Source organism: Microcaecilia unicolor, chromosome 5 (genome assembly GCF_901765095.1).
Source record: "Microcaecilia unicolor chromosome 5, aMicUni1.1, whole genome shotgun sequence".
Taxonomy (NCBI): domain Eukaryota; kingdom Metazoa; phylum Chordata; class Amphibia; order Gymnophiona; family Siphonopidae; genus Microcaecilia; species Microcaecilia unicolor.
In genome coordinates this window covers 188157372-188184618 of record NC_044035.1, presented here as the reverse complement: position 1 = coordinate 188184618, position 27247 = coordinate 188157372, and the positions used below count along the sequence as shown (strand labels likewise).

Below are 27247 nucleotides of genomic sequence, written 5' to 3'. Positions count from 1 at the left end.
AACTATGTTCAGCTCCTCGATTCCATGACGGCGACCTTGGAGGTCATTCCATGGGCAAGAGCTCACATGCGGCCTCTTCAGAATTTCCTTTTGAGCAGATGGTCGCCGACGTCGCTAGATTGACGCCTTCCTTGGTCGAGCCGGGCCAAGCACAGTCTCGTGTGGTGGCTCTGGTCAGCCAATTTGCTGAAGGGTGTTTCCTTGTCATCAAGCAGATGAAGCCATTACGTATGGGTTGTGTCCATCAACCAGCAGGGGGAGATAGAGAGCACTCAATTTTTCACAGTGCCTCATGGCCAGCTAGCTCCACTGCCTCTTAAGTATTCTCTATCTCCCCAAGCAGGGTGGCTGCAGGTTCTTCGAGCTCCATCAAAAATCTGCCTGGGGGTGGCTCGTGGCTTGAAAGTTGTTAGCCGGGGTGTTAGAGGCTATAGCAGCTTCACTTTGAAGGCACATAGGTCAGCCCTTTCCCTGCCTTACCCATGCCCCCGTGGATGTGGACATATTAGCTTGCTTTTCCCTGTCCTTTCCCACTCAGTGGATGCAGGCACATTGGTTCGCCTTTCCCACCCTTTCCCACTTATCTGAGCCTCCGGAGTGTTTTTATTTACCTCTTTTGCCTCTGCTTTCCTCACAGTGTCAAAAAATGAATAAATAAATAAATAAATAAATAAAATCGCGTTGCGCTTTAGCACAGCGATCTTGGAAAAGAGGTTTTTTTCTTGAGATTCTTCTGCAGGACCGGAGCTCTGATACTCGGTCTAGTGAGGTAAGAGTGTTTTCTGACTCCTCCGGGGTGGGCCTGCGATCGGGGCATTTTTGGTTCGAACCGCCATTTTTGAATTTTGGATCCTGGCATTTTGGAGTTGGCTTTGCCTGTTTCTTATCCTCCTGATAAACGCAGAAGGGCTAATTCCCCTTCTGAGTGTGGCGCACCCCCCCCTTTTCCCCCCCGTAGTCGGGCTATGAGGATTCTGAGGGGTCTGGCAGAACAGAGTCGGGTGCAGAATTGCCACAGGAGCTTGATGATACGACTGCGGCGAGGATTTCCATCGCGAGGAGCTACCAGCGCTTATTTCAGATGCCTTACAGGCCCTCTCGATTGAAGACCCTGGGAGTGGCACAGCCTCCTCTGTTAATCCAAGGATGGCTAGTACCAGGAAGCCTGCTCGAGCCTTTCCTTTGCATGACTCCATCCAAGAGCTTATTCCCTATCATCAAGCCGATTAATCCATAGACTGGTGGGTTGTGTCCATCTACCAGCAGGTGGAGATAGAGAGCAATCGTTTGCCTCCCTATATGTGGTCATGTGCTGCCGGAAATTCCTCAGTATGTTCTCTAGCTCAGCAGGTGTGTGGTCACACAGCAGCAGCTCTGGCTAGGTCTCCAAGCCTAATTGTTTAGGTTTTGTTGAGTACCTGGGGTTGAGGGCTCTTCGTGAGCAAGTGCAAACCTGGTGGTGCCAGGTCCCTCCTTTTCTCCCCCCTCCTGCTGGCTCCGTAAAAAAAAAAAAAAAAAATTTTAAACGTTCAAAAAGGACGTCCATTCGCAGCTGCTCACTGGAACAAGTCATCGCTGCTCGGAGCAAGAAGCAGGTAATTTTTACCTTTTACTAGTGGGCAGGGGGTTCCCCGAAAGGTCTCCACGTGGCTATGGCCGCGGATGGCAAGGGCGCGAAAAGACGCTCCCCAGAACGCGTTCGCGCGCCTAGCGGGGAAGCGGGGGGATCGAAGGTAGAGTCGCCCTTTTTGGGCGCCCTTTCGGAACCGGGAGAGTTCACCGGTTTTTCCTCCGGCGCAGCGGCCTTTCCCGCCTTAGGCGTCCATCCCCCGCTGGCCGCCCTCCCGGTCGTGACCGGCCACGCGGCTCGGTTGGCTTCTTCTTGGGCCGCCCTCGAGATGGGAGACGTTAACAGCTTGGTCGCCCTTGAATCGGGCGACAGTAAGAAGTCGGCCAAATTAAAACGCCCTTCTTCCCGCGCTGCTCCTTCTCGGTGTTTCGCGCCAGACGCCATTTTGGACACGTAACACGCCTCTCCCCCGCTACTGGGAGCACAGATGGAGGGCGCCTCTAGGGCCGCGGCACAGGCTGGGGGGTTTCTCCCCTGAGTTCATTTTGCTGCTGCATCAGGCCTTTCTTATGCAGAACACTGCCCCTGCCCACCTCTCTGATCGGGGTGATGAGGCCTCTATGCTTTAGCGCCCTCGGGTGGATCTTCCACCCTCGGGGGACTCGGTCTCTTCTGATGTGGATGACGGCAGCGTTTCTGAGTTCTCCCAGAGATCCTTAGCGGAATCGATGGAAGAGACTGATCCCCGCTTGGATGGAGCGGACGACCCCTCTGCAGCGCGGCTTTTTCGCTCAGAGGATTTGCCCAACCTGCTTGTGCAGGCCATGAGCATTTTGAAGATTGCCTCTCCGGAGGAAGGCTCTCTCTCAGCCTCTACTGGCTCCGCCATTATGCTGGGAATGAAGCGCCCGCCTAGAACCTTCCACGTTCATGAAGCCATGCAGACCTTAATTTCAGCGCAATGGGATGCACCTGAGGCGAGCCTGAAAGTAGCCAGGGCTATGTCCCGCCTGTACCCCTTTCCTGAGGGGGAACGGGAAGCCTTTGTCTGGCCCATGGTAGATTCCTTAATCACTGCCGTGACTAAGAAAACGGCGCTGCCGGTGGAAGGTGGCACTGCCCTGAAGGACGCCCAAGACAGGAGAATGGAGGCGGCCTTAAAGTCGTCCTTTGAGGCGGCCGCCCTGAGTTTGCAAGCCTCGGTTTGCGGCTCCTATGTGGCTAGGGCGTGCCTGACTGTTTTGCAGCGGGCTTCCCCCTCAGACCCTTCCTGGAGGGCGGAATGGCTGACCCTGGAGTCGGGTCTGGCCTACTTGACAGACTTGCTGAATGATGTTTTGAGAGCCTCGGCCAAGGGCATGGCTCAGACAGTCTCTGCGCGGCGGTGGCTCTGGCTTAAGCACTGGTCTGCTGACCATGCCTCTAAATCTCGCCTAGCCAAGTTGCCTTTTAAAGGCAAGCTGCTGTTTGGGGACGAGCTGGACAAGATCGTGACGGAGCTCGGCACGTCCAAGGGCAAGAGGTTGCCGAAGGTCAGGACTCGGGCCGGCAGTGCCCGTCCTGGTTCCTCTAAGAGCCAATTTCAGGAAGCCCGTCGGTATCGCCTGGGCAAGTCGGCCTCCTCTGCCTCCGCTTCCTTCAAACGGAACTTCTCCCCCAAGCAGCATTCCTTTCGTAGGGACTGCCTTCCCGGAGGTTCGTACTCCGGCCCGCCCCCAGGGTCGCGTACCCAATGACGGGGACCTGGTCCATGGCCCAGTGCAGATAGGAGGAAGGTTGTCCTCGTTTCTGGGCGAGTGGACCAGGGTAACTTCAGACGCTTGGGTTCTGGAAGTCATCAGAGACGGCTACAAGCTAGAGTTCTGCCGACCCCTAAGAGATGGGTTTGTAAACTCTCCTTGCAAGTCTCAGGTCAAAGCAGCTGCCGTGCAGCAGACTTTGAGCAACCTGATCCGCCTGGGCGCGGTGGTCCCGGTGCCGGTAGATCAGCTTGGCAAGGGGCGCTACTCCATTTACTTTGTGGTGCCAAAGAAAGAAGGGTCTGCTCGGCCTATTCTCGACCTCAAGGGAGTCAATCAGGCCTTGAAAGTTCGGCACTTCCGGATGGAGACCCTCCGCTCCGTAATAGATGCGGTGAAAAAGGGAGAATTCCTGGCCTCCCTGGACATCAAGGAAGCTTACCTACATATTCCCATCTGGCCGCCTCATCTGCGCTTTCTGAGCTTTGCAGTGCTGGGCCGACACTTCCAGTTCAGAGCCCTCCCGTTCAGGTTGGCTACGGCCCCGCGGACCTTCTCCAAAGTAATGGTGGTCATCGCGGCCTTCCTCTGCAAGGAGGGAGTGCAAGTCCATCCCTGTCTGGACGACTGGCTGATCCGGGCCCCTTCCTATGCGGAGTGTGGGAGAGCTACAGACAGGGTCATTGTTCTTCTGAGCTCCCTGGGATGGATCATCAACTGGGAGAAAAGCCAGCTGCGCCCGACTCAGTCCCTGGAGTATCTGGGAGTTCAATTCGACACCCAAGTGGGCAGAGTGTTCCTGCCGGACAACCGGAGCGTCAAGCTTCAGACCCAGGTGGGCCAGTTCCTAGCCTCCTCTACTCTTCGAGCTTGGGACTATGTGCAGCTGTTGGGCTCCATGACGGCCACGATGGAGGTAGTGCCCTGGGCCAGGGCTCATATGAGACCACTACAGCACTCTCTTCTGCGGCGGTGGACTCCAGTCTCGGAGGATTACGCCGTACGCCTTCCTTTGGATCCAGCGGTGCGAAAGACGCTGAGCTGGTGGCTGAGGTCAGGCAACCTGTCCGCAGGAATGCCTCTTACGACCCCGGAGTGGGTTGTCGTCACGATGGACGCCTGCTTGACAGGCTGGGGAGCCCACTGCCTGGGACGGACAGCGCAGGGGCTCTGGTCTCCTGCAGAGACGAAATGGTCCATCAACCTCCTGGAGCTCCGAGCCATTTGGTTGGCGCTTCTAGAGTTTCTCCCGGTACTGGTGCTGAGGCCTGTACGGGTCCTGTCGGACAATGCACGGCTGTGGCCTATGTCAATCGCCAGGGAGGCACCAGGAGCGCTCCTCTAGCTAAGGAGGCCATGAAGCTATGCCTGTGGGCGGAAGCGAATCTGGAACAGCTGTCGGCGGCCCACATTGCGGGAGTCATGAATGTCAAGGCGGACTTTCTCAGTCGCCACACCTTGGATCCCGGAGAGTGGCAACTGTCTGCTCGGGCGTTCTGGGACATCACGAAACGCTGGGGCCGGCCGAGCCTGGATCTGATGGCGTCCTCGGCCAATTGCCAAGTGCCACGTTTTTTCAGCAGAGGACGGGACCCTCGATCTCTGGAAGTCGATGCTCTTCTCCAGCATTGGCCGGCACAGGAGCTTCTCTACGTGTTCCCGCCCTGTCCCATGATGGGCAGGGTGCTAGGCCGGGTGGCAAAGCATCCGGGCCGGGTGATCCTGGTGGGTCCAGATTGGCCCAGACGTCCCTGGTATGTGGACTTAGACTGTCGGTGGACAGCCCTCTGCGGCTGCCAGCGGAGCGGGGCCTCTTACATCAGGGTCCCATGGTGATGGAGGATCCCTCCCCCTTTGATCTTACGGCCTGGCTCTTGAGCGGAAGCGGCTGAGGAAGAAGGGCTTCTCAGACAAGGTCATCGCCACTATGCTGAGAGCGAGGAAGCGCTCTACTTCCACCACTTACGCCAGGTTTTGGCGTACCTTTGCGTCGTGGTACGAGGCAAGCTCTGTATCGCCCTTCACTGCTCCAATATCTTCAGTGTTGGCGTTCCTGCAAGAGGGGCTGGAGAAAGGCCTGTCGCTCAGTTTGCTGAAAGTCCAGGTGGCGGCTCAAGCTTGCTTCAGGGGTCGTCTGAAGGGGACTTCCCTGGCTTCCCAGCCGGATGTGGTACTCTTTCTCAAAGGAGTTAATCACCTGTGCCCCCCTCTGCACTTGATAGTGCCTACGTGGAATCTCAGTCTGGTGCTACGGACCTTGCAGAAGCCGCCCTTCGAGCCCTTGCCAAGGGCATCGCTGAAGGACCTGACGTTGAAAGCAGTCTTCCTGGTGGCTATCACATCAGCCAGAAGAGTTTCCGAGCTCCAGGCGCTCTCGTGTAGAGAACCGTTCCTGCAATTCACTGAGGCAGGAGTATCGACTCGCCCAGTGCCTTCCTTCCTGCCCAAGATTGTTTCTTGATTCCATATGAATCAGCAGCTTTACCTACCCTCCTTTCGTAGGGAGGATTACCCAGAGGAGTACCCTGCGCTCAAATACCTGGATGTTAGATGGGTCATCATCAGATACTTGGAAGTGACCAATGATTTCCGGAAGTCGGATCATCTGTTCGTGCTGTTCGCAGGCCCGCGTAAGGTTCTGCAGGCATCTAAGCCTACGGTGGCATGTTGGGTCAAGGAGAGATTGATCGGCTTGATGATAGGGAAGGTAAAATTATGTATCATACCTGATAATTTTCTTTCCCTTAATCATAGCCGATCAATCCATAGCCCCTCCCAGATATCTGTATTGTTTTTGTTCTGGTTTATTTTCAGGTTCAAGTTCAGTCTTCATTTCCTGGTCACGAGGACTTCGTGTTCAAGTTCTTCCAATTGAAGTCTCTTCGAGTTGAGACGATTTTGTGTTACAGTGAGCTGCTGCTTCCTATCCCCCCATTTCGGCGGTGGCTGGATTGATAACCAAATTATGCCGGAGCTCCCTCCCGCTTCTTGCGGCTGTAGGGTAGCTTTGTATCCCTCCCACTTCGGCGGTGTTATGGTAAGCCAGCTCCTCCCGCGGTTGCGGTAGCAGGATAAGCCAGTTCCCCCCGCGTCGGCGGGTGTGGTTTCCCGCCCACCGCCCCGGCGGTGGTGTGCTGGAATATTTCCCCTCCCCCGCTTCGGCGGTGGTGAGCTGGGCAGAGTGTCCCTTTGTGGGTGTAATTCTCTAAGTGCTGAGTCCTGCGGATGGAGCTTTGATATCGACATACTGAGGAATTTCCGGCAGCACATGACCACATATGGGGAGGCAAATGATTGCTCTCTATCTCCACCTGCTGGTAGATGGACACAACCCACCAGTCAATGGATTGATCGGCTATGATTAAGGGAAAGAAAATTATCAGGTATGATACATAATTTTACCTTTTGGCTCAATGGGCTGACCCCGAGGGACCTTGAAGGATCTACATATAGTCGTTCATAAAGGAGCTCATTGTGAACACTTTCCACCCTAAAAGGGTATTTTGTGGCTCTACATGAGAATTGTGATATTATGATCCCTTGTGTCATATTGTTGACGATCTGCATTTTCCGTATGGGTGGTATATTTGGTTTATTAGGGTCTGCCCAGTGTTATGGTACAGTAAGGTTTATGAGTGTGTTTTTGCACAAATTTGTGCATAGTGTTTTGCAGTTGAGCAATTGTGGTTAGTACATGCTTTGAGCAACCACTTTAGTCTTTGACATATGATAAATATTTAATGTCTGAATTTAATAAAAGGTATTAATTGTGACTTATTTGTACTTATTTTTTTTCTGTTGTCAGACAATTATGGATGTAAGCCCTGCTTCTGGCCCCACCCCTAACCCCGCCCCCTTTAGCCTCCCCAAACAGTTGGGCCACTGACCGCCTATGATATTGCCTCCTCCCTCAAAACACCCAGGGAGAATCTGCTACAGTACAAGGAGAAAAAATCCACAGACAGAATCCCCCTTGTAGTGACATACAATCCAGAGCTGGAAAAACTGAGGAAAATCATAAGAGATCTACAACCCATACTCCAGGAGGATGAATTACTGAAAGAGATATTCCCATCCCCACCAGTACTGGCCTGCCGACAGCCACCCAACTTAAAACACAAGCTAATCAGAAGTAAACTTCCATCACAGACTGAAAAGGAACAGAAGGGCACACGTCCCTGTAATTTATCCAGTTGCAAACTATGCCAAATATTTCACAGGACCCCAAAGTCATCCACAAAGGAAAGATATTCAACATAAAGGGATCTTTCACTTGCTCATCTTCCAAAGTGGTATATATCATTCAGTGTAAAAAATGTAACGAAGGATGCTATATTGGAGAAACAGGCCAGATGCTTAAGACAAGATTCAATTTACATAGACATCACATGAACAATACTGGTGCCAGTAGGGTTCCCACACCTGTTGGTCAACATTTTACAGGACCAGGACACTGTACCAGTGACTTCACAGTGAGAATCCTGAAAGGTAACTTTAAAACCATACAAGAACATAAGACCTTTGAAGTCAGAATGATTGAATATTTTAACACCCAACAGAAAGGACTTAACAAGGATCTGGGGTTCCTTGCCCATTATAAACCATAAAGCTGTATGTCTCTGTTGATCACCCCACCCCTCACCTATCCACACCCATCCTGTTAGAATATCAATGATACGCTTTGATGTCCCCATGCATACCTCCTACCCACCCCCATCCTCCCACCCTGTCAGACTGTCATAGTAATACTTGAATGTTTTCACTTATATACACTGTCAGCTAGCACATTTGCTTATTTCCGATCTGCCGAAGAAGGGCAACCTTCGAAAGCTAATCAAGAAATGTATTAAGTTATGCCCAATAAAAAAGATATCATCTTATTTTCTTTTCCATGTTTTATTTTGTTTGATTTCTATTGATAACCTTAAGAGTGGACTAACACGGCTACCACACTCCTCTACTCTACTCTTCTTGGGCTGAAACTGGAGCCCTCTCTCTTCAAGAGATATGCAGTGCAGCGACATGGGCTCTTAAGCTCTCATTTGCCCGACATTACAGGCTGAATGTGGCTGCCAGGAGGGATGCGCATTTTGGAGCACAAGTGCTGGCGCGTGGTGTGGCCTGTTCCCACTCTATCGAGGGATTGCTTTGATACATCCCATACGTAATGGATTCATCTGCTTGATGACAAGGAAAGGAAAATTAGGTTTTTACCTTGGTCATTTTCTTTCCGTTAGCAGATGAATCCATGAGCCCGCCCTGATTGATTGATTGATTGATTGATACTGTTTTGGGTTCAGTTTTTCCTGTAGATACGTTCCCTCATTGGGAGAAGTTGGAAAACAGTCTTCAGGATTTCTGTTCTGTTACAGGAGGTTGAGTTCGTCCCTCCTTTGAATTACTGCTCCTGTTCTGGGGCGTTCATTCGCTGTGAGGAAAGTTCATGTTATTCTACTTTGCGGTGTAACACTGCTTTGGAAGCTTCAAATACTGAGATGCAGATGGAGCTAGCTGGCCAAGAGGCACTATGGTTTTGCAGTGCTCTCTATCTCCCCGGTTGGTAGGTGGACACAACCCATTCGTAATGGATTCATCTGCTATGACTAAAGGAAAGAAAATTACCAAGGTAAGAACCTAATTTTCCCTTGCTGTGAGCTGCATGAGTTCCTCCTGCGTTAGCGGTTGCAGGGTATTTTTGGTATTTCTGAAGGCAAAGGAATACGATTTGTGATGATTTGAAGATCTACGTGGCTTTGGTATCGACAATACTGAGGTTTAGGTGGCTACACATGACCACATATAGTGAACCTCAGAAGTTCTCTCTAACTCCATCTGGTGGCATCCAGTCTCTGGATTGATCTGTCTGGACTAATAGGAAGAAAATTATCAGGTAAGAACTAATTTTACCTTGTATGTCTGATCAGTCTTACTGTCTGTGGGTAAAACTCGTTCCAGATGAGAACAGATGCTTTCTTTATGGTAAACTCATGTTATCACTACTCAGTTGCCTTTTTGTCTGCCAGTTCTAATCAATTTATTGCGTTATGACCTTGTCATTTTGTTTACTGCTTTTGTATAAATCAGAAGTTTCCCACAAACAGCATGCTAAAATGGTTTAATTCCTTCCTCATCAACGGGTAAAAAAAACCAGCAGTAAATAATGCAGATTAGCATGCTGTAAGCACACTTAGTAAATCTAGCCCCCCTGTTCTGACAGCTTACTAGTTTTAAAATAATTTTGTAGGGTTTTTATTTTCATCTGTCTGTCTAATTAATCACCTGAAGACCAGCTGTAACACAGGCTCTTTGCACTTGTCATTGGGTTTGTCAGGCATAGCTAATGCTTTCTTTCTCTCTGACTTAACAGTGTGTGGCTCTGACTGAGAATTCAGAATGGGAGATAAGCCAATTTGGGAACAGATTGGATCAAGCTTTGTGCAGCATTACTACCAGCTATTTGATAGTAACAGAACGGATTTAGGAGCAATATATGTAAGTACTCTTTTTAAGGAGTTTGATTGGAGTATTTTTCTTGTAATCTTTGCTGCATTCCTTTGTGGAGAGTCATATTTCAAACATTGAGCTAGTAAGACTGGGCTGACTGTGTCCCTTAAAATGAAGGCAGTACTCCCATATTCTCACTACATAAGTAAATTTTGTAGTAAATTCACTGTGGTGTAGAAATTAGTTGATCTTAAATGATTTCGCAAACCTAATTTGATGCAGTTTCAGGTGGCCCATGGTATGTCTAAGTGACATGATAAAGCCTTTTGTAAAAACAGGTGTCTTGTTTTCAGATCTTAACATCAACATTTACTGAATGATCTGGGAACAGCACTGTTCCTTAGCGTCCCTCAGGACCGACCCAGAGTGTAGCTGATGGGTTGTGCACACCTTCCATCAGGTGGAGACTGAAAACACTGACTCGAGAGAGAGCCAATAAGAGCCCTGACCAACTGTAACTAGACTCAGTATTAGGGGTTCGACAGGTTGTTAGCCAGCATTCACCTCTTCGAGGGAAGAGTGTGTACAGGCTTTGGGAGAGGCAGACACTATTTTGTAAAAGTAAGCTGATTAAAAAAAAAAAAAACCAAAACACGAGACTGGAGTCTCAGCTGAGCACTTTTAATTTCTAGGCGGCAACTAGCAGGGCAGCTTTTCTTCTGCCTCAGTTTGATTCGGCTCTTGTCTCTGTGGCTTGCTCTGTTTAAAAAAAAAAAACCCACGTAGCTGTTTTTTTTTTTTCCAGGAAGCGCCGTGGCTGAGAAACTAAATCTCTGCTCACTCTGTGAGCGGTGTGGCTTGGCCACGTCCTGAGTTTGTAAGTTTTGCTCCGCGGTGGATCCTTCATTGGAAGCTGGTCCCTCTAGGGCAGTTTAGGTGTCAGCTCCACGCAAGGCTATAGGAGATGAGAGCAGTGCAGCTGTTCAGACGTCTGGATTGGCGGGAAATGCCACCATTTTGCCTCAGATGGTTTTGGAAGGTAGATCTGCTGCTCCTCAGCCTCCTAGCTTAGAGCAAACAGTTTTGCCTCTTTCTATGCCCTCGGGGGACACTTGGGGGGGGGGGGCGGAGGGAGGTTTCCCACCAGAATTTGTTGTCCAAATGTACAAAGCTTTTTTGCTGCACAAGTCTAAGCCCCTTCCAGTTACTTTACCTCTCTCATTAGATTCTTTTGCCTTACCTGCTAAATGCCCCAGGGGAGCATGGAATCCCAGATGATGATCTGGTTTCTGAGCCACAGCATGATATGCCTGCCTTAGGGGCCAGATTTGTTGGGGGAGCATATTCATCCTGAAGAGCCCAGTGGCTTAGACCTCAAGGGAGCCTCCTTGCTCCAGGTTGAGGACCCTTCGGTAGTCAGAATTTTCAACAAAGAAGGATTTGCAGGAGCTTATTTCTTTGGTGCCATCTACCTTACGTTTTGAGGAGGAACAATCCCCAGTGGTAGAAAACCGTAAGGTAGATCTTTTAGTTAGGGGGATCAGAAAGCTAGGGAAAACTTTCCCTATGCATCAGGATATTTGGGATATTCAGGCTCAATGGGATACTTCTTTTAGGCTTGTTAAGTCTATGGTTCGCTTTTATCCTCTACCAGACGCGGATAAAGCTCTTCGTAAACCCCCATAAGTGGACGCGGCGGATGGGGGTACCGCTCTTAAGGATGTTCAAGATAGGCATATGGAGGCCCTTTTAAAGAGTGTCTTTGATGTCTCCGCCTTAGCAGTTCAGACAGCCATTTGTGGTTCCTTGGTCGCTAGGGCATGTTTCCATTGATCAAAGCGTGTTTTGGATAGATCTTTGGATGATTTGGCCTCAATAGATACTGAAGTAGCAAAACTGGAGATGGGGTCTGCCTTCCTAGCTGACTCCTTATTTGACCTGCTTAGGGTTTCATCAAAGGCTATGGCTTTGATTGTAGCAGCTAGACATTTGCTGTGGCTATGGTGGTGGGCCATGGACGCGGCTTCCAAGTCTAAATTGAGCAGATTTCCCTTCAGTTATCTTCTTTTTGGCAAAGTATTGGATAAGTTGGTTCGCAGTTCAGGAGAGGCAAAGGTGCCTCTGTTCCTTCAGGATAGACACAGAGGAGCGAGTTGTTCTACACTACCTGCTGGGGATGTGACCATGATTTTCAGCGATATTGGCCGTGAGAGTGTCTCCAGCGCAGAAATCTTGGTTCTTCCAGAGAACTCAGTCCTTTCGGGGTTCTCAAAAGGGGGGTAGAGAATTGGGAGCTTCCTTCCAGTCCCATTTTATTTTTTTTTGTTCAACTTCTTTATTAAGTTTTCAAATTTACAAGATAAACACTTATAAATCAGTAACCCAGCAATGTAATTACAGAGATTGCATTATTCCTTATATACAAAGGAAAATATTCCCAACTTCACTTAATTTTGCATTCTCTACAATAAGTATAAATGTAATAAACAATAAGGAAATATAACTTGCTTTCTTAGACCACAATCCTAGGTAGGGGTAAGGAGAAAACTATTTTAAGGAGAAATAAGGCATTTGTTACAGAAGTAAATGGCCTGGCTCATAAAACCCCTATTATTTATACTATTGCTTAATACTCCACAAACTCTATCTGGACAGTTTCTTACTATCTATGAATGCTTTAAGCTGATCTGGCTCAAAAAAGATGTATTTATTTCCCAGATATTTAATACAGCATTTGCATGGATAAGCTAACACAAATGTAGCACCCATTGTTTTAATCTCTTCTCTATAAGCTAGAAAAGCTTTCCTACAATCTTGTGTGGACCTAATCACATCTGGAAAAATCCAGATTTTTTGTCCGCAAAAAGTTCTATTTGAGTTCTTAAAATAGAGTCTAAGTAACGCCTTCGCGTCTTGCTCGAAGACAAACAATACCAAAAGCGTCCTTCGAGTAGGTACTTCTGACAAAGACTCTTCCAAAAAGGCCGCTTTCTGTCCCATTTTAGACCTCAAGGCGGTCAGTTGATCCTTTCAGGTAGCCTCTTTCCATATGGAGACCCTTTGGTCTGTCATAGTGGCGGTCAGATCAGGGGAATTTTTGACCGCGCTTGATTTGGTGGAGGCTTACCTGCATATTCCTATTCGACCACTTCATCAGTGTTATATTTGTTTCGCGGTACTGGGCAGACATTACCAATTTCATGCTCTTCCTTTTGGGCTCGCTACAGCTTCTCGCACCTTCAGCAAGATGATGGTGGTGGTGGCGGCTTCAGCTCTTTGGAAGGAAGGTATCTTAGTGCATCCCTACCTGGACGACTGGCTAATCAGGGCAAAGTCTTATCAGGAGAGCCTCCAAGTCACGAAGCAAGTAGTTCATTTTCTACAACCCCTAGGTTGGGTTGTCAATTTTCTCAAGAGCCGCCTTGTCCCCTCTAAGTCCCTCAACTTCCTAGGTGTTTCTTTCGACACAGCTCAGGGTCAAGTGTTTTTCCCTCAGAGCAGGATCTGCCTCAGATTCAAACATTCCTGCACAAGTCAATTCCCTGTGCAAAGGATTATTCTCAGGTGTTGGGCTCTATGGCAGCAACAATAGAGGCAGTCCCATGGGCCCGATCCCACACGAGGCCTCTGCAAAAGTCTCTTCTATCCAGATGGTCTCCGCAGAAGAATTTCCTTCTAGTGAAATTGCCTCTGAGAGCTCGGGAACGCAGCAGTCTACAATGGTGGCTACAGATGTCCAGTCTGTCCAAGGGAATGCCTCTGGACCCGCCACGGTGGACAGTGGTCACGACAGATGCCAGTCTCGAAGGTTGGGGAGCTCATTGTCTAGGTCGTTATGCTCAGGGTCTGTGGTCCCTCCAGGAGGCCTCCTCCTCAATCATTCTCTTGGAAACCAGGGCGATTCGGTTAGCATTGGAAGTGTTCCGCCCTTTCATCATAGGACACTAGTGCGCATTCTATCAGACAATGCTACAGTGGTAGCGTATGTCAAGAGGGAACGAGGAGTCATCTGTTGGAGTGGGAAGCAGCTCAGCTCATGGGATGGGTGGAGAGTCATCTGATCGCCATTTTGGCGTCCCACGTAGTGGGGGCATCAAATGCTCAGGCGGATTTTCTCAGCTGGCAAACGCTAGACCCAGGAGAGTGGGCTCATGGGACAAGAAGCTTTTCAAGCAGTCATGGATCTCTTGTCCTCTGATCTAAACGCAAAGGTACCTTAGTACTTCAGCCACAGGAGAGATCCCAAGGCAAACGGAGTGAATGCTCTTCTTCAGTCCTGGCCGGAGAGTCTTCTGTATGTCTTCCCTCTGTGGCCGCTTCTGGGTCATCTAATCCACAGAATCGAGATACACAGAGGTCTGGTAATTTTGATAGCTCCAGATTGGCCTCGCATGCCATGGTATTCCGATCTCGTGCGTCTTCTTGTCAGTCCTCCGCTCAGGCTCCCAGAGTTTCGCGGACTCTTGGTTCAGGGTCCGGTGGTTCATCCAGACCCAGCTTGATTTTGTCTTATGGCTTGGCCCTCGAGTGGGCTAGGTTGACGAAGTGCAGCTTCTCCACCAAGGTAATAGCTTCGGTCGCATCGTCGTTCTCCTTCACTTATATCAGAACTTGGAGAGTATTCGAAAAGTGGGGTTCCGATCGTGGCATTTCTCCGTTTCATGCTTCAGTGCCTGACATGTTGGATTTCTTACAGCAGGGCTTTGATAAGGGCTTGGCGCTAGCTTCTCTTAAGGTCCAGATAGCGGCGCTCTCGTGTTTAAAGGGGCGTTGGGGGTAAGGCTTTGTCTAGCCATCCGGATATTTCTCGATTCCTTCGGGGAGTGAACCTTCTGCGTCCTCCTCCTCAGGCTATCTTTCCTATTTGGGATTTGAATTTGGTCCTCTCTGGTGTTACCAGGACACCCTTTGAGCCCTTGGCTTCTTGCTTTCTGAAGGATTTGACACTTAATGGTATTTTTAGTGGCCATTGCCTCGGCTTGGAGGCTTTTTCTTGTAGATTTCCATTTCTGGAATTCTCTATGGAGTGGGTCGTTTTGTGTCCAGTTCCTTCCTTTTTGCCTAAAGTCTTGTCGTGGTTTCGTGTATCTCAGTCCGTGGTTTTGCCTGCTACAGGTTCTTTCTCGAGTTCCGAAGATCAACGCCGCTTGCAGTGTTTGGATGTCAGGCGAGTTTTGAAGCACTATGTAAAGGTGACTGAGTCCTTTAGATGTACGGATCGGCTGTTCTGTTTGTTCGGAGGGCCCCGGGGTGCAAAGGTCTGTTGGCATCTAAGCCTACTATTTCCAGGTGGCTTAAAGAGATGATTGCTTCTGCTTACCTTCTTTCCGAACAGTCTGTCCCTGAAGGTGTGAAGACTCATTCTACCAGCAGTCAAGCAGCATCTTGGACGGAGCATTTTCTGGTACCTGTAAGGCGGCTACAGTGGTGGAAATAAGTATTTGATCCCTTGCTGATTTTGTAAGTTTGCCCACTGACAAAGACATGAGCAGCCCATAATTGAAGGGTAGGTTATTGGTAACAGTGAGAGATAGCACATCACAAATTAAATCCGGAAAATCACATTGTGGAAAGTATATGAATTTATTTGCATTCTGCAGAGGGAAATAAGTATTTAATCCCTCTGGCAAACAAGACCTAATACTTGGTGGCAAAACCCTTGTTGGCAAGCACAGCGGTCAGACGTCTTCTGTAGTTGATGATGAGGTTTGCACACATGTCAGGAGGAATTTTGGTCCACTCCTCTTTGCAGATCATCTCTAAATCATTAAGAGTTCTGGGCTGTCGCTTGGCAACTCGCAGCTTCAGCTCCCTCCATAAGTTTTCAATGGGATTAAGGTCTGGTGACTGGCTAGGCCACTCCATGACCCTAATGTGCTTCTTCCTGAGCCACTCCTTTGTTGCCTTGGCTGTATGTTTTGGGTCATTGTCGTGCTGGAAGACCCAGCCACGACCCATTTTTAAGGCCCTGGCGGAGGGAAGGAGGTTGTCACTCAGAATTGTACGGTACATGGCCCCATCCATTCTCCCATTGATGCGGTGAAGTAGTCCTGTGCCCTTAGCAGAGAAACACCCCCAAAACATAACATTTCCACCTCCATGCTTGACAGTGGGGACGGTGTTCTTTGGGTCATAGGCAGCATTTCTCTTCCTCCAAACACGGCGAGTTGAGTTCATGCCAAAGAGCTCAATTTTTGTCTCATCTGACCACAGCACCTTCTCCCAATCACTCTCGGCATCATCCAGGTGTTCACTGGCAAACTTCAGACGGGCCGTCACATGTGCCTTCCGGAGCAGGGGGACCTTGCGGGCACTGCAGGATTGCAATCCGTTATGTCGTAATGTGTTACCAATGGTTTTCGTGGTGACAGTGGTCCCAGCCTGCCTTGAGATCATTGACAAGTTCCCCCCTTGTAGTTGTAGGCTGATTTCTAACCTTCCTCATGATCAAGGATACCCCACGAGGTGAGATTTTGCGTGGAGCCCCAGATCTTTGTCGATTGACAGTCATTTTGTACTTCTTCCATTTTCTTACTATGGCACCAACAGTTGTCTCCTTCTCGCCCAGCGTCTTACTGATGGTTTTGTAGCCCATTCCAGCCTTGTGCAGGTGTATGATCTTTTCCCTGACATCCTTAGACAGCTCCTTGCTCTTGGCCATTTTGTAGAGGTTAGAGTCTGACTGATTCACTGAGTCTGTGGACAGGTGTCTTTCATACAGGTGACCATTGCCGACAGCTGTCTGTCATGCAGGTAACGAGTTGATTTGGAGCATCTACCTGGTCTGTAGGGGCCAGATCTCTTACTGGTTGGTGGGGGATCAAATACTTATTTCCCTCTGCAGAATGCAAATAAATTCATATACTTTCCACAATGTGATTTTCCGGATTTAATTTGTGATGTGCTATCTCTCACTGTTACTAATAACCTACCCTTCAATTATGGGCTGCTCATGTCTTTGTCAGTGGGCAAACTTACAAAATCAGCAAGGGATCAAATACTTATTTCCACCACTGTATGTGGTCTTCCTTGAATTCTTTTTCGAAGCATTACCAATTGGACGTTCAGTGTCGCCAAGACGCTGTTTCTGGCCAGAGAGTTCTCATGGCGGATTGCTAGGGTGCCTCCCATAAGATACTGCTTTACTTCCCATCAGTTGCATTCTGGGCCTGTCTGGAGGGATGCTAAGGAAGGAGAAATTAGATCTTGCCTGCTAATTTGCTTTCCTTTAGTCCCTCCGGACCGGCCCAGATCCCTCCCTTTAGATTCTGACTGACTTAACATTTTCGTTTCTAGTAGCTTTGTCTCTTTTCTGGAGAGCTGGTTTGCTGTTTTTTCAGATTAAAAGAAAAAGAAAACCAAATTATAATTTCGTACCTGGTTGGTTCAGGCACATTATGCAAGAGATGTGTGCTTAATATTACTATGTCTGGGGTGGCTGCTCCAATTTCGCCGTGGCACAGAATAGACTTTCTTTATTCTTCGGTTTTGTTACGATAATACTGAGCCTAGTTATAGTTGGCCAGGGCTTTTATTGGCGCTCTCTAGAGTATTTTCAGTCTCCACTTGTTGGAATGCACGCACAACCCATCAGTTGCATTCTGGGCCGGTCCGGAGGGTCTAAAGGAAAGCAGATTAGCAGGTAAGATCTAATTTCTCCATTTGCAACTTGTATCCACCTGATTCTGGCCATTTAAATCACTTGTCTGTGGCTAACCATGGATATCAGCTGTGCTAGAAAATGACATGGGGGCAAAGTTTGTCCCCACCCCATCCCCGCAGGTTCTGTCCCCATCTCCACCCCATCCTCGCAGGCTCTGTCTCCTTCCTATTCCCGCAGGCCCTGTCCCCGCCCCTTCTGTTTTGATTCTGTCCTCTGCAGAAGCCTCGAACACCTATGATTTTATTAAAGTATAAAAAGGAACAATATGCTGTGCAACTGTTTATAAATCAGAAATAGAAAACTATAACAATGAGCAAATATAATAACCCCCCACCCTAATCCACCCTGATAAAATGTCCAGGGGTACAACATACAACCCGTTCTGTGTGCCGTAGCGGGGGAGAAATATGCCCTATGAAACACTGTTATGATTTTTTAAATCTGTGAATGAATAAGTCATCAACAGTCTAACTCCTGTCTTTCTGCAGTATCAGATGTCTTCTCAGATGATGTGACGGTAGCAGGAATGTACAGGATCCCCTATGCAAATTTTTCCAGTTGTGGCGAGCATGTTTGCTTGTTTTTCCAAAAAATCAAAATATTGTCTTCATCGCTCAAACATAAATAATGGTCCAGTTCATTAACAGGCTTCAAAGTAGAGAATGACATGGGGACAAAGTTTGTCCCTGTTCCTGTGGGCTCTGCCCCCCCTCCCCAGTCCCCATGTCATTCTCTAAGCAGCATTTAACCGGTTAGTGCTGCTGAATATTCACAGTTAGCACCTGAGCCAAAACAGACTAACTTGTGGGCATTCCAGGGGCGGAGTTGGCATTTATGTGGTTAAGTGCAGTGCAAATATTCAGCCTTTACCCGCATATAGTAACAGCTTAAGTTAAGCCGGCATAAATATAAGCGGTTCAATTTATGTGGTTAAGGGCTGAATATTGCCCTTAACTGCATTAGTTTTAATGGGCTAACATACAGCCAGATATTAAATGCCAGTGCCCAGACATGGCCCAGCATTGAATATCTGGGAATATAAGACATAAGCATCGCCACACTGGGACAGACCAAAGGTCCATCTAGCCCAGCACCCTGTCTCCGACAGTGGCCCATCCAGGTCACAATCACCCGACAAGATCCACGGAGCAAAGCATTTTTTTTTTGTTACATTTGTACCCCGCGCTTTCCCACTCATGGCAGGCTCAATGCGGCTTACATGGGGCAATGGAGGGTTAAGTGACTTGCCCAGAGTCACAAGGAGCTGCCTGTGCCTAAAGTGGGAATTGAACTCAGTTCCTCAGGACCAAAGTCCACCACCCTAACCACTAGGCCACTCCTCCACTTTCCATAGCATCCCACAGATCAATCCAGAGACTTATGGGTTATGTCCCTCTACAAGCAGGCAGAGATAGAGAGAACTTCAGAGGTTTACTATATGTGGTCATGTGCAGTCACCTTAACTTCAGTATTTTCTCTACCTAGCAGGTGGATGGTCATACCTGTGCAGCTACTACTACTACTATAAATCATTCTCCGAGGACAAGCAGGCTGCTTGTTCTCACTGATGGGTGACGTCCACGGCAGCCCCTCCAATCGGAAAACTTTAATAGCAAAGGCCTTTGCTAGTCCTCGCGCGCCGATGCGCACCGCGCATGCACGGCCGTCTTCCCGCCCGAACCGGCTCGTGTTCGTCAGTCTTCTTTTGTCCACGCTCGGGACGGTCGTGTTTTGCGACGTTTCGCGCCCCTCAAAGTTCCCTCGCGCGTCTTCGCTTTTTCGCTGAGAAAAAAAAGAAAAAAAAAATTAGAAGAGGACCTTTACGGTCTTTTCTCCTTTCCCGTGTTTCCAGCTTTTGCCCCGCGTAAGTTTCCTTTCGCTTTCGGGGTAGGCCTTTTTTGAGGCCTCAGTTCGGGTTTTTTCTCTCCCTGTTTTTGGTGCCTTTATCGCCATTACGAGTTTTGATTTCGCCGGCGTGATTTTTCCGCCCATGTCATCGAAGTCTCCCAGCAGCTTCAAGAAGTGCACCCAGTGCGCCCGGGTAATCTCGCTCACTGATAGGCACGCGTCGTGTCTTCAGTGTCTGGGGGCTGGGCACCGCCCGCAGGCCTGTAGTCTTTGCGCCCTTTTACAGAAGAGGACTCAGGTAGCGAGATTGGCCCAGTGGAACGTGTTGTTCTCGGGCTCTTCGTCGGCAACAGCACCGGGGGCATCGAGTGCATCGACATCGACAGCTTCAAGACCTTCGACCTCTGCATTGACTGCATTGAGGCATCGACCCTCTGCATCATCGGTACCGAGACATCGAAAGGCTGCGTCGGCGTCGGTAGTACCGGGACCTCCACTAGTGCTGATGTCGTCGGACGGTTGTGCTTCGACTGGAGTGCAGGTGAGGGCTGTCCATTCCCCTGCTGGTGGTGGTGAGCCTTCGGGTGGGTCTCCCCCTACCCTGAGGGCTCCTGCGGTACAGCCCCCCCGAGACCGGCCTTCTTCGGCCTCGGCCCCGAGGAAGCGACGGCTGGATTCTACGTCCTCCTCGTCGGTACCGGGAAGTTCCGGTGACATGCTTCGTTTGAAAAAGTCAAAGAAGCATCGACACCGGTCTCCTTCCCGCATCGGTACCGAGAGCTCTGGGTCGCCGAGGGAGTCGGCACCGGGAGGACCACTCACCCTCTGTTCAGGAGGTGTCGATGCGCTCCACCTTGGACAGCCCGGAACAGCCTCCACGCCCGGAACAGGCTCTGACCTCGACGCCTGCATCGGCTTCCTTGTCTTTCTCCACAGCCGCTCTGCACAAGAGTCTCCGGGCCGTTCTCCCAGAGATCCTGGGAGAGCTGTTGCGCCCTTCCCCTCCGGTACCTGGGGTGCTTGCACCACTGGTACCGTCGAGTGAGGCGCCGGCTGGCCCCTTGCCCGGGGTAAGGTCTCCGACATCGGTGCCGCTTGCGGTACCGACTGCGGTCGCCTCCCAGGAAGGCTCCCCGACGACATCGGTGGAGGGAGCTTCGCCGGTGCTGGCGAGGGAATCTATCTCTCGACGCTCCCACCGTGGCCGTGTTTCCACGGAGTCGAGTCGGGCACGGCTTCAGACACAGGTTCATGAACTTGTGTCTGATACCGATGGTGAGGCCTCGTGGGAGGAGGAGGAAGACATCAGATATTTCTCTGATGAGGAGTCTGATGGCCTTCCTTCTGATCCCACTCCCTCCCCTGAAAGGCAGCTTTCTCCTCCCGAGAGTCTGTCTTTTGCGGCCTTTGTCCGGGAGATGTCTACGGCCTTCCCCTTCCCGGTGGTTGTGGAGGATGAGCCCAGGGCTGAAATGTTTGAGCTCCTGGACTATCCTTCTCCACCTAAGGAAGCGTCCACAGTACCCATGCATCATGTCCTAAAAAAGACATTGCTGGCGAACTGGACCAAGCCTCTAAGTAATCCCCACATTCCCAAGAAGATCGAGTCCCAGTACCGGATCCATGGGGACCCAGAGCTGATGCGCACTCAGTTGCCTCACGACTCTGGTGTGGTGGATCTGGCCCTGAAGAAGGCTAAGAGTTCTAGGGAGCATGCTTCGGCGCCCCCGGGCAAGGACTCTAGAACCTTAGACTCCTTTGGGAGGAAGGCCTACCATTCTTCTATGCTCGTGGCCAAAATCCAGTCTTACCAGCTCTACACAAGCATACATATGCGGAACAATGTGCGGCAGTTGGCGGGCTTGGTTGATGCGCTCCCCCCTGAGCAAGCCAAGCCTTTTCAGGAGGTGGTCAGGCAGCTGAAGGCGTGCAGAAAATTCCTGGCCAGAGGGGTATAAGCTACCTTTGATGTTGCGTCCAGGGCCGCTGCTCAAGGTGTGGTGATGCGCAGACTCTCATGGCTGCGTGCCTCCTACCTGGAGAATAGGATCCAGCAGCGGATTGCGGACTCCCCTTGCCGAGCAGACAATATTTTTGGAGAGAAAGTCGAACAGGTGGTAGAGCAGCTCCACCAGCGGGATACCGCTTTCGACAAGTTCTCCCGCCGGCAGCCTTCAGCATCTACCTCCTCAGGTAGACGTTTTTATGGGGGAAGGAAGACTGTTCCCTACTCTTCTGGTAAGCGTAGGTACTATCTTCCTCGACAGCCTGCGGCCCAGGCTAAGCCCCAGCGCGCTCGCTCTTGTCAGCAGCGTGCGCCTCAGCAAGGCCCCACGGCTCCCCAGCAAAAGCAGGGGGCGAGCTTTTGACTGGCTCCAGCAGAGCATAGCCGACATCAACGTGTCAGTGCCGGGCGATCTGCCGGTCGGGGGGAGGTTGAAAGTTTTTCACCAAAGGTGGCCTCTCATAACCTCCGACCGTTGGGTTCTTCAAATAGTCCGGCAAGGATACACCCTCAATTTGGCCTCGAAGCCTCCAAATTACCCACCGCGAGCTCAATCCTACAGCTTCCAGCACAAGCAGGTACTTGCAGAGGAACTCTCCGCCCTTCTCAGCGCCAATGCGGTCGAGCCCGTGCCATCCAGGCAAGAAGGGCTGGGATTCTATTCCAGGTACTTCCTTGTGGAAAAGAAAACAGGGGGGATGCGTCCCATCCTAGACCTAAGGGCCCTGAACAAATATCTGGTCAAGGAAAAGTTCAGGATGCTTTCCCTGGGCACCCTTCTTCCCATGATTCAGGAAAACGACTGGCTATGCTCTCTGGACTTGAAGGACTCCTACACGCACATCCCGATACTGCCAGCTCACAGACAGTATCTGCGATTTCAGCTGGGCACACGTCACTTCCAGTACTGTGTGCTACCCTTTGGGCTCGCCTCTGCGCCCAGAATGTTCACGAAGTGCTTGGCTGTAGTAGCAGCGGCGCTTCGCAGGCTGGGAGTACACGTGTTCCCCTATCTCGACGATTGGCTGGTGAAGAACACATCCGAGGCAGGAGCTCTATAGTCCATGCAGATGACTATTCGCGTCCTGGAGCTACTGGGGTTTGTGATAAATTATCCAAAGTCCCATCTTCTCCCAGTACAGAGACTCGAATTCATAGGAGCTCTGCTGGATTCTCGGACGGCTCGTGCCTATCTCCCAGAGGCGAGAGCCAACAACTTGTCCCTCGTCTCGCGGGTGTGAGCATCCCAGCAGATCACAGCTCGGCAGATGTTGAGATTGCTCGGCCACATGGCCTCCACAGTTCATGTGACTCCCATGGCCCGCCTTCACATGCGATCTGCTCAATGGACCCTAGCTTCCCAGTGGTTTCAGGCTGCTGGGGATCTAGAAGACGTGATCCACCTGTCCACGAGTTTTCTCAACTCCCTGTATTGGTGGACGATTTGGTCCAATTTGACTCTGGGACGTCCTTTCCAAATTCCTCAGCCACAAAAAGTGCTGACTACGGATGCGTCTCTCCTGGGGTGGGGAGCTCATGTCGATGGGCTTCACAACCAAGGAAGCTGGTCCCTCCAGGAACGCGATCTACAGATCAATCTTCTGGAGTTACGAGCGGTCTGGAACGCTCTGAAGGCTTTCAGAGATTGGCTGGCCCACCAAATTATCCAAATTCAGACAGACAACCAGGTTGCCATGTATTACATCAACAAGCAGGGGGGCACCGGATCTCGCCCCCTGTGTCAGGAAGCCGTCAGCATGTGGCTCTGGGCTCGCCGTCACGGCATGGTGCTCCAAGCCACATATCTGGCAGGCGTAAACAACAGTCTGGCCGAAAGGTTGAGCAGGATTATGCAACCTCACGAGTGGTCGCTCAACTCCAGAGTAGTGCGCCAGATCTTCCAGGTGTGGGGCACCCCCTTGGTAGATCTCTTTGCATCTCGAGCCAACCACAAGGTCCCTCAGTTCTGTTCCAGACTTCAGGCCCATGGCAGGCTGGCATCGGATGCCTTCCTCCTGGACTGGGGGGAAGGTCTGCTGTATGCTTATCCTCCCATACCTCTGGTGGGGAAGACTTTGTTGAAACTCAAGCAAGACCGAGGCACCATGATTCTGATTGCTCCCTTTTGGCCGCGTCAGATCTGGTTCCCTCTTCTTCTGGAGTTGTCCTCCGAAGAACCGTGGAGATTGGAGTGTTTTCCGACCCTCATCACGCAGGACGAAGGGGCGCGTCTGCATCCCAACCTCCAGTCTCTGGCTCTCACGGCCTGGATGTTGAGAGCGTAGACTTTGCCTCTTTGGGTCTGTCGGAGGGTGTCTCCCGTATCTTACTTGCTTCCAGGAAAGATTCCACTAAGAGGAGTTACTTCTTTTTATGGAGGAGGTTTGCCGTCTGGTGTGACAGCAAGGCCCTAGATCCTCGCTCTTGTCCTACACAGACCCTGCTTGACTACCTTCTGCACTTGTCTGAGTCTGGTCTCAAGACCAACTCTGTAAGGGTTCACCTTAGTGCAATCAGTGCATACCATTACCGTGTGGAAGGTAAGCCGGTCTCAGGACAGCCTTTAGTTGTTCGCTTCATGAGAGGTTTGCTTTTGTCAAAGCCCCCCGTCAAACCTCCTACAGTGTCATGGGATCTCAATGTCGTTCTCACCCAGCTGATGAAACCTCCTTTTGAGCCACTGAACTCCTGCCATCTGAAGTACTTGACCTGAAGGTCATTTTGTTGGTGGCAGTTACTTCAGCTCGTAGAGTCAGTGAGCTTCAGGCCCTGGTAGCCCAGGCCCCTTACACCAAATTTCATCATAACAGAGTAGTCCTCCGCACTCACCCTAAGTTCTTGCCAAAGGTTGTGTCGTAGTTCCATCTGAACCAGTCAATTGTCTTGCCAACATTCTTTCCCCGTCCTCATTCCTGCCCTGCTGAACGTCAGCTGCACACATTGGACTGCAAGAGAGCATTGGCCTTCTATCTGGAGCGGACACAGCCCAACAGACAGTCCGCCCAATTGTTTGTTTCTTTTGATCCCAACAGGAGGGGAGTGGCTGTGGGGAAACGCACCATATCCAATTGGCTAGCAGATTGCATTTCCTTCACTTACGCCCAGGCTGGGCTGGCTCTTGAGGGTCATGTCACGGCTCATAATGTTAGAGCCATGGCAGCATCAGTGGCCCACTTGAAGTCAGCCACTATTGAAGAGATCTGCAAAGCTGCGACGTGGTCATCTGTCCACACATTCACATCTCATTACTGCCTGCAGCAGGATACCCGACGCGACAGGCGGTTCGGGCAGTCAGTGCTTCAGAATCTGTTCGGGGTTTAGAATCCAACTCCACCCCCCTAGGCCCATGTTTATTCTGTTCCAGGCTACACTCTCAGTTAGTTGGATAAATTGTTAGGTCAATCTCAGTTATGTCCTCGCCGTTGCGAGGCCCAATTGACCATGTTTGTTGTTTTGAGTGAGCCTGGGGGCTAGGGATACCCCATCAGTGAGAACAAGCAGCCTGCTTGTCCTCGGAGAAAGCGAATGCTACATACCTGTAGAAGGTATTCTCCGAGGACAGCAGGCTGATTGTTCTCACAAACCCATCCGCCTCCCCTTTGGAGTTGTGTCTTCCCTTGTTTTGTCTTGCTACATATGGGACTGATGAACACGAGCCGGTTCGGGCGGGAAGACGGCCGCGCATGCGCATCGGCGCGCGAGGACTAGCAAAGGCCTTTGCTAGTAAAGTTTTCCGATTGGAGGGGCTGCCGTGGACGTCACCCATCAGTGAGAACAATCAGCCTGCTGTCCTCGGAGAATACCTTCTACAGGTATGTAGCATTCGCTTTTCTATAGCGCTACCAGCCCTATGCAGCTCTGCGTTGATTGGCTCCTGGTCTGGTCCCCTGGGTCTAGTTGAGCTTCTGGAGTCTGAGGTGTCCCGGTCCTGGGACTTGGGTGCACACTGGTCCCTCCCTTCCTCCCCCATCAACCCCTCTTCTCTGCCAGACTGGGGTTTGTGGTTCTCACTCTCCTGACTTTAAAAGGAGTCTGAGGTTTCTTTTGCTCCGGCGTCCTCTCCTGCATTAAAAAATAAATAAATACTGTTTGAGCACTGTTTAAAAAAAAAAAAAAAAAATCTCAGTCTGAGATTTGCCCAGCACGGCAAGCTCATGCCGGTTTGCAGTACCGGCTGAATGGTGTGAGGACCGACTTGGCATGTGACAGCGATTCCCAAAAGAGTGAGTAGTCATTATCCTATCTGCGCCAGTGGGCAGAGCAAAAGCGGCTCCCAGTGTGGGAGCCACTGGGCTGCTGCAGTTTCCTGTGCTGGAGTTCCACTGTACAGCCCAACTCCGTGGAGCAGTGTGCTCCTTTCTTCCCAGCTCATTTTGGTGGACGCAGGGCACTTGTTTTCTTGGGTGTGCATGCGCGCTTGATGGCTCCATCTTCCTTGCCACTCCACATGGCAATGCTGAAGCCCAGCTCTCCCCTGGGGCCTGATCTGCTTGCGATTCAGTCAGTTTTGTATGTAGGCTTTTCAGAAATGTGACTGGGGAACTGGTGTGGATCACTCCCAGTTTCTTCATATTGGTTATTTAAGGGCTTCTAAGAAAGGAGGTTTGCAGACTCCTGTGGGAGTCCTCGCGTCTCCCACAGCTTTCCAGGGGCGAGGTTGGAGACCCATTAGTCCTCTGCAGCTGTTCTGTGGCAGCGAGAGCCTTAAGCTTGGAAAGTACTGACTATCTGAAAGTCTTCTGGTAGAGATGCCTGTTCTTCACTTGGTGATTTTCACTAAGAATATTTCTGGATTCTTTTTAATGAGGTTCAGGGTGTGTGTGCATCATTAATGGAAGGGAGAAAGGGATCAGGATTAGGGATCCTACTCTAGGTTTTTCCCTCTTTCCCTCTTCCCCTTTCTCAGAGCATGGCAGTACAGTTTATTTAGTAGTCAGGCTTAGGGCTGTTGACTCCATGTTTCTGTGAGAAATGTTACATTTTGAGGCTAGTGCAGGCCTCTCAGGTTTCTCTCTGTTTCCATGGCAATCCTGCACCCTCCGTGCTGCCCTGGTGGCATTTGCTGTGTGTGTACTGTTTACATCAAACTAGTTTTATTGAGGAGGGTGGCTGGCCTTTCAGCCTGAAGGTTACAGGTTCAAGGCTGGTTTTATCCATCCTATTAGTAACTGTGGGCTCAGCTAGATTTCCAGTGGGGCATATTTTATTTCATTCTCTCTTATTGCTTGCCTGGCCAAGTAGTTCTTACATGACTGGAACAGTTATTAGAACTCTACAGTACTAAAGATTGCCTTTCTCTCTCTCTCTTTGCTCACTGATACTGGCCACACCTTTGCATACTAGCCTCAGCTACCCCAGTATCTGCAGCGTACCCGGTACCTCTAATTGCTTCTGTGGTATTTTTGGCATCTTTTCATTGTATGGGGTACCTAAATTTCATGAGGAGTGGTCCAGGAGCTACTTCAGTGTAGAGGTAGCTTAATAGTCGTTGCAATCAGCTGAGAGTAAGCACTGAGCTCTAGGGGTACTGCTTCACGACCCACTGCAGCTTGCTGTCTGTAGTGCGCAATGGTGAAACAGCCATTTCCTTAGCCTCCCTCCAGACTGGCCCAGAAGGTGATTGATGGGTTGTGCACGCCTTCCAGCAGGTGGAGACTGAGAAAAAAAAAACTGTGACTCTAGAGTGACAATAAGAGCCCTTGCCAGACAGAGAAAGATCCAGTAATCTCAGTCTCCAGCAGGTGGAAGATGGTGAGTCCTTCAGTCTCATTCCTTTTTTTTCTAGTTTATTCTGTCTTAGTGATTTTGAACAATTTCTGTTTTCTGCTGAAAGATTCAGATTATTCTGTGCATTAAAAAAAACCTGCTTGTTAGGGGCTAAGGTCTGTGGGGGCCTCTGTTTGCCCCAGGGGTGCCACACTCGAGTAGGCGAGTCCCTCCCCCCTAGTCCTCCCTGAAGTAACAATATTTGGTGTCTA

At 50.2% G+C, this 27247-nt stretch overlaps 1 protein-coding gene across 1 annotated transcript in view; it reads left to right on the top strand.

Annotated features, from left to right (window-relative positions):
- Positions 1-27247, top strand: part of NUTF2 (nuclear transport factor 2) — a 335108-nt gene that overhangs the window by 111959 nt on the left and 195902 nt on the right. The window contains exon 2 of the mRNA XM_030203663.1: positions 9677-9801. Within this exon, the coding sequence (XP_030059523.1) occupies positions 9703-9801 (99 nt within the window). The 5' untranslated portion in view covers positions 9677-9702. The remainder of the gene's footprint in view (positions 1-9676; positions 9802-27247) is intronic.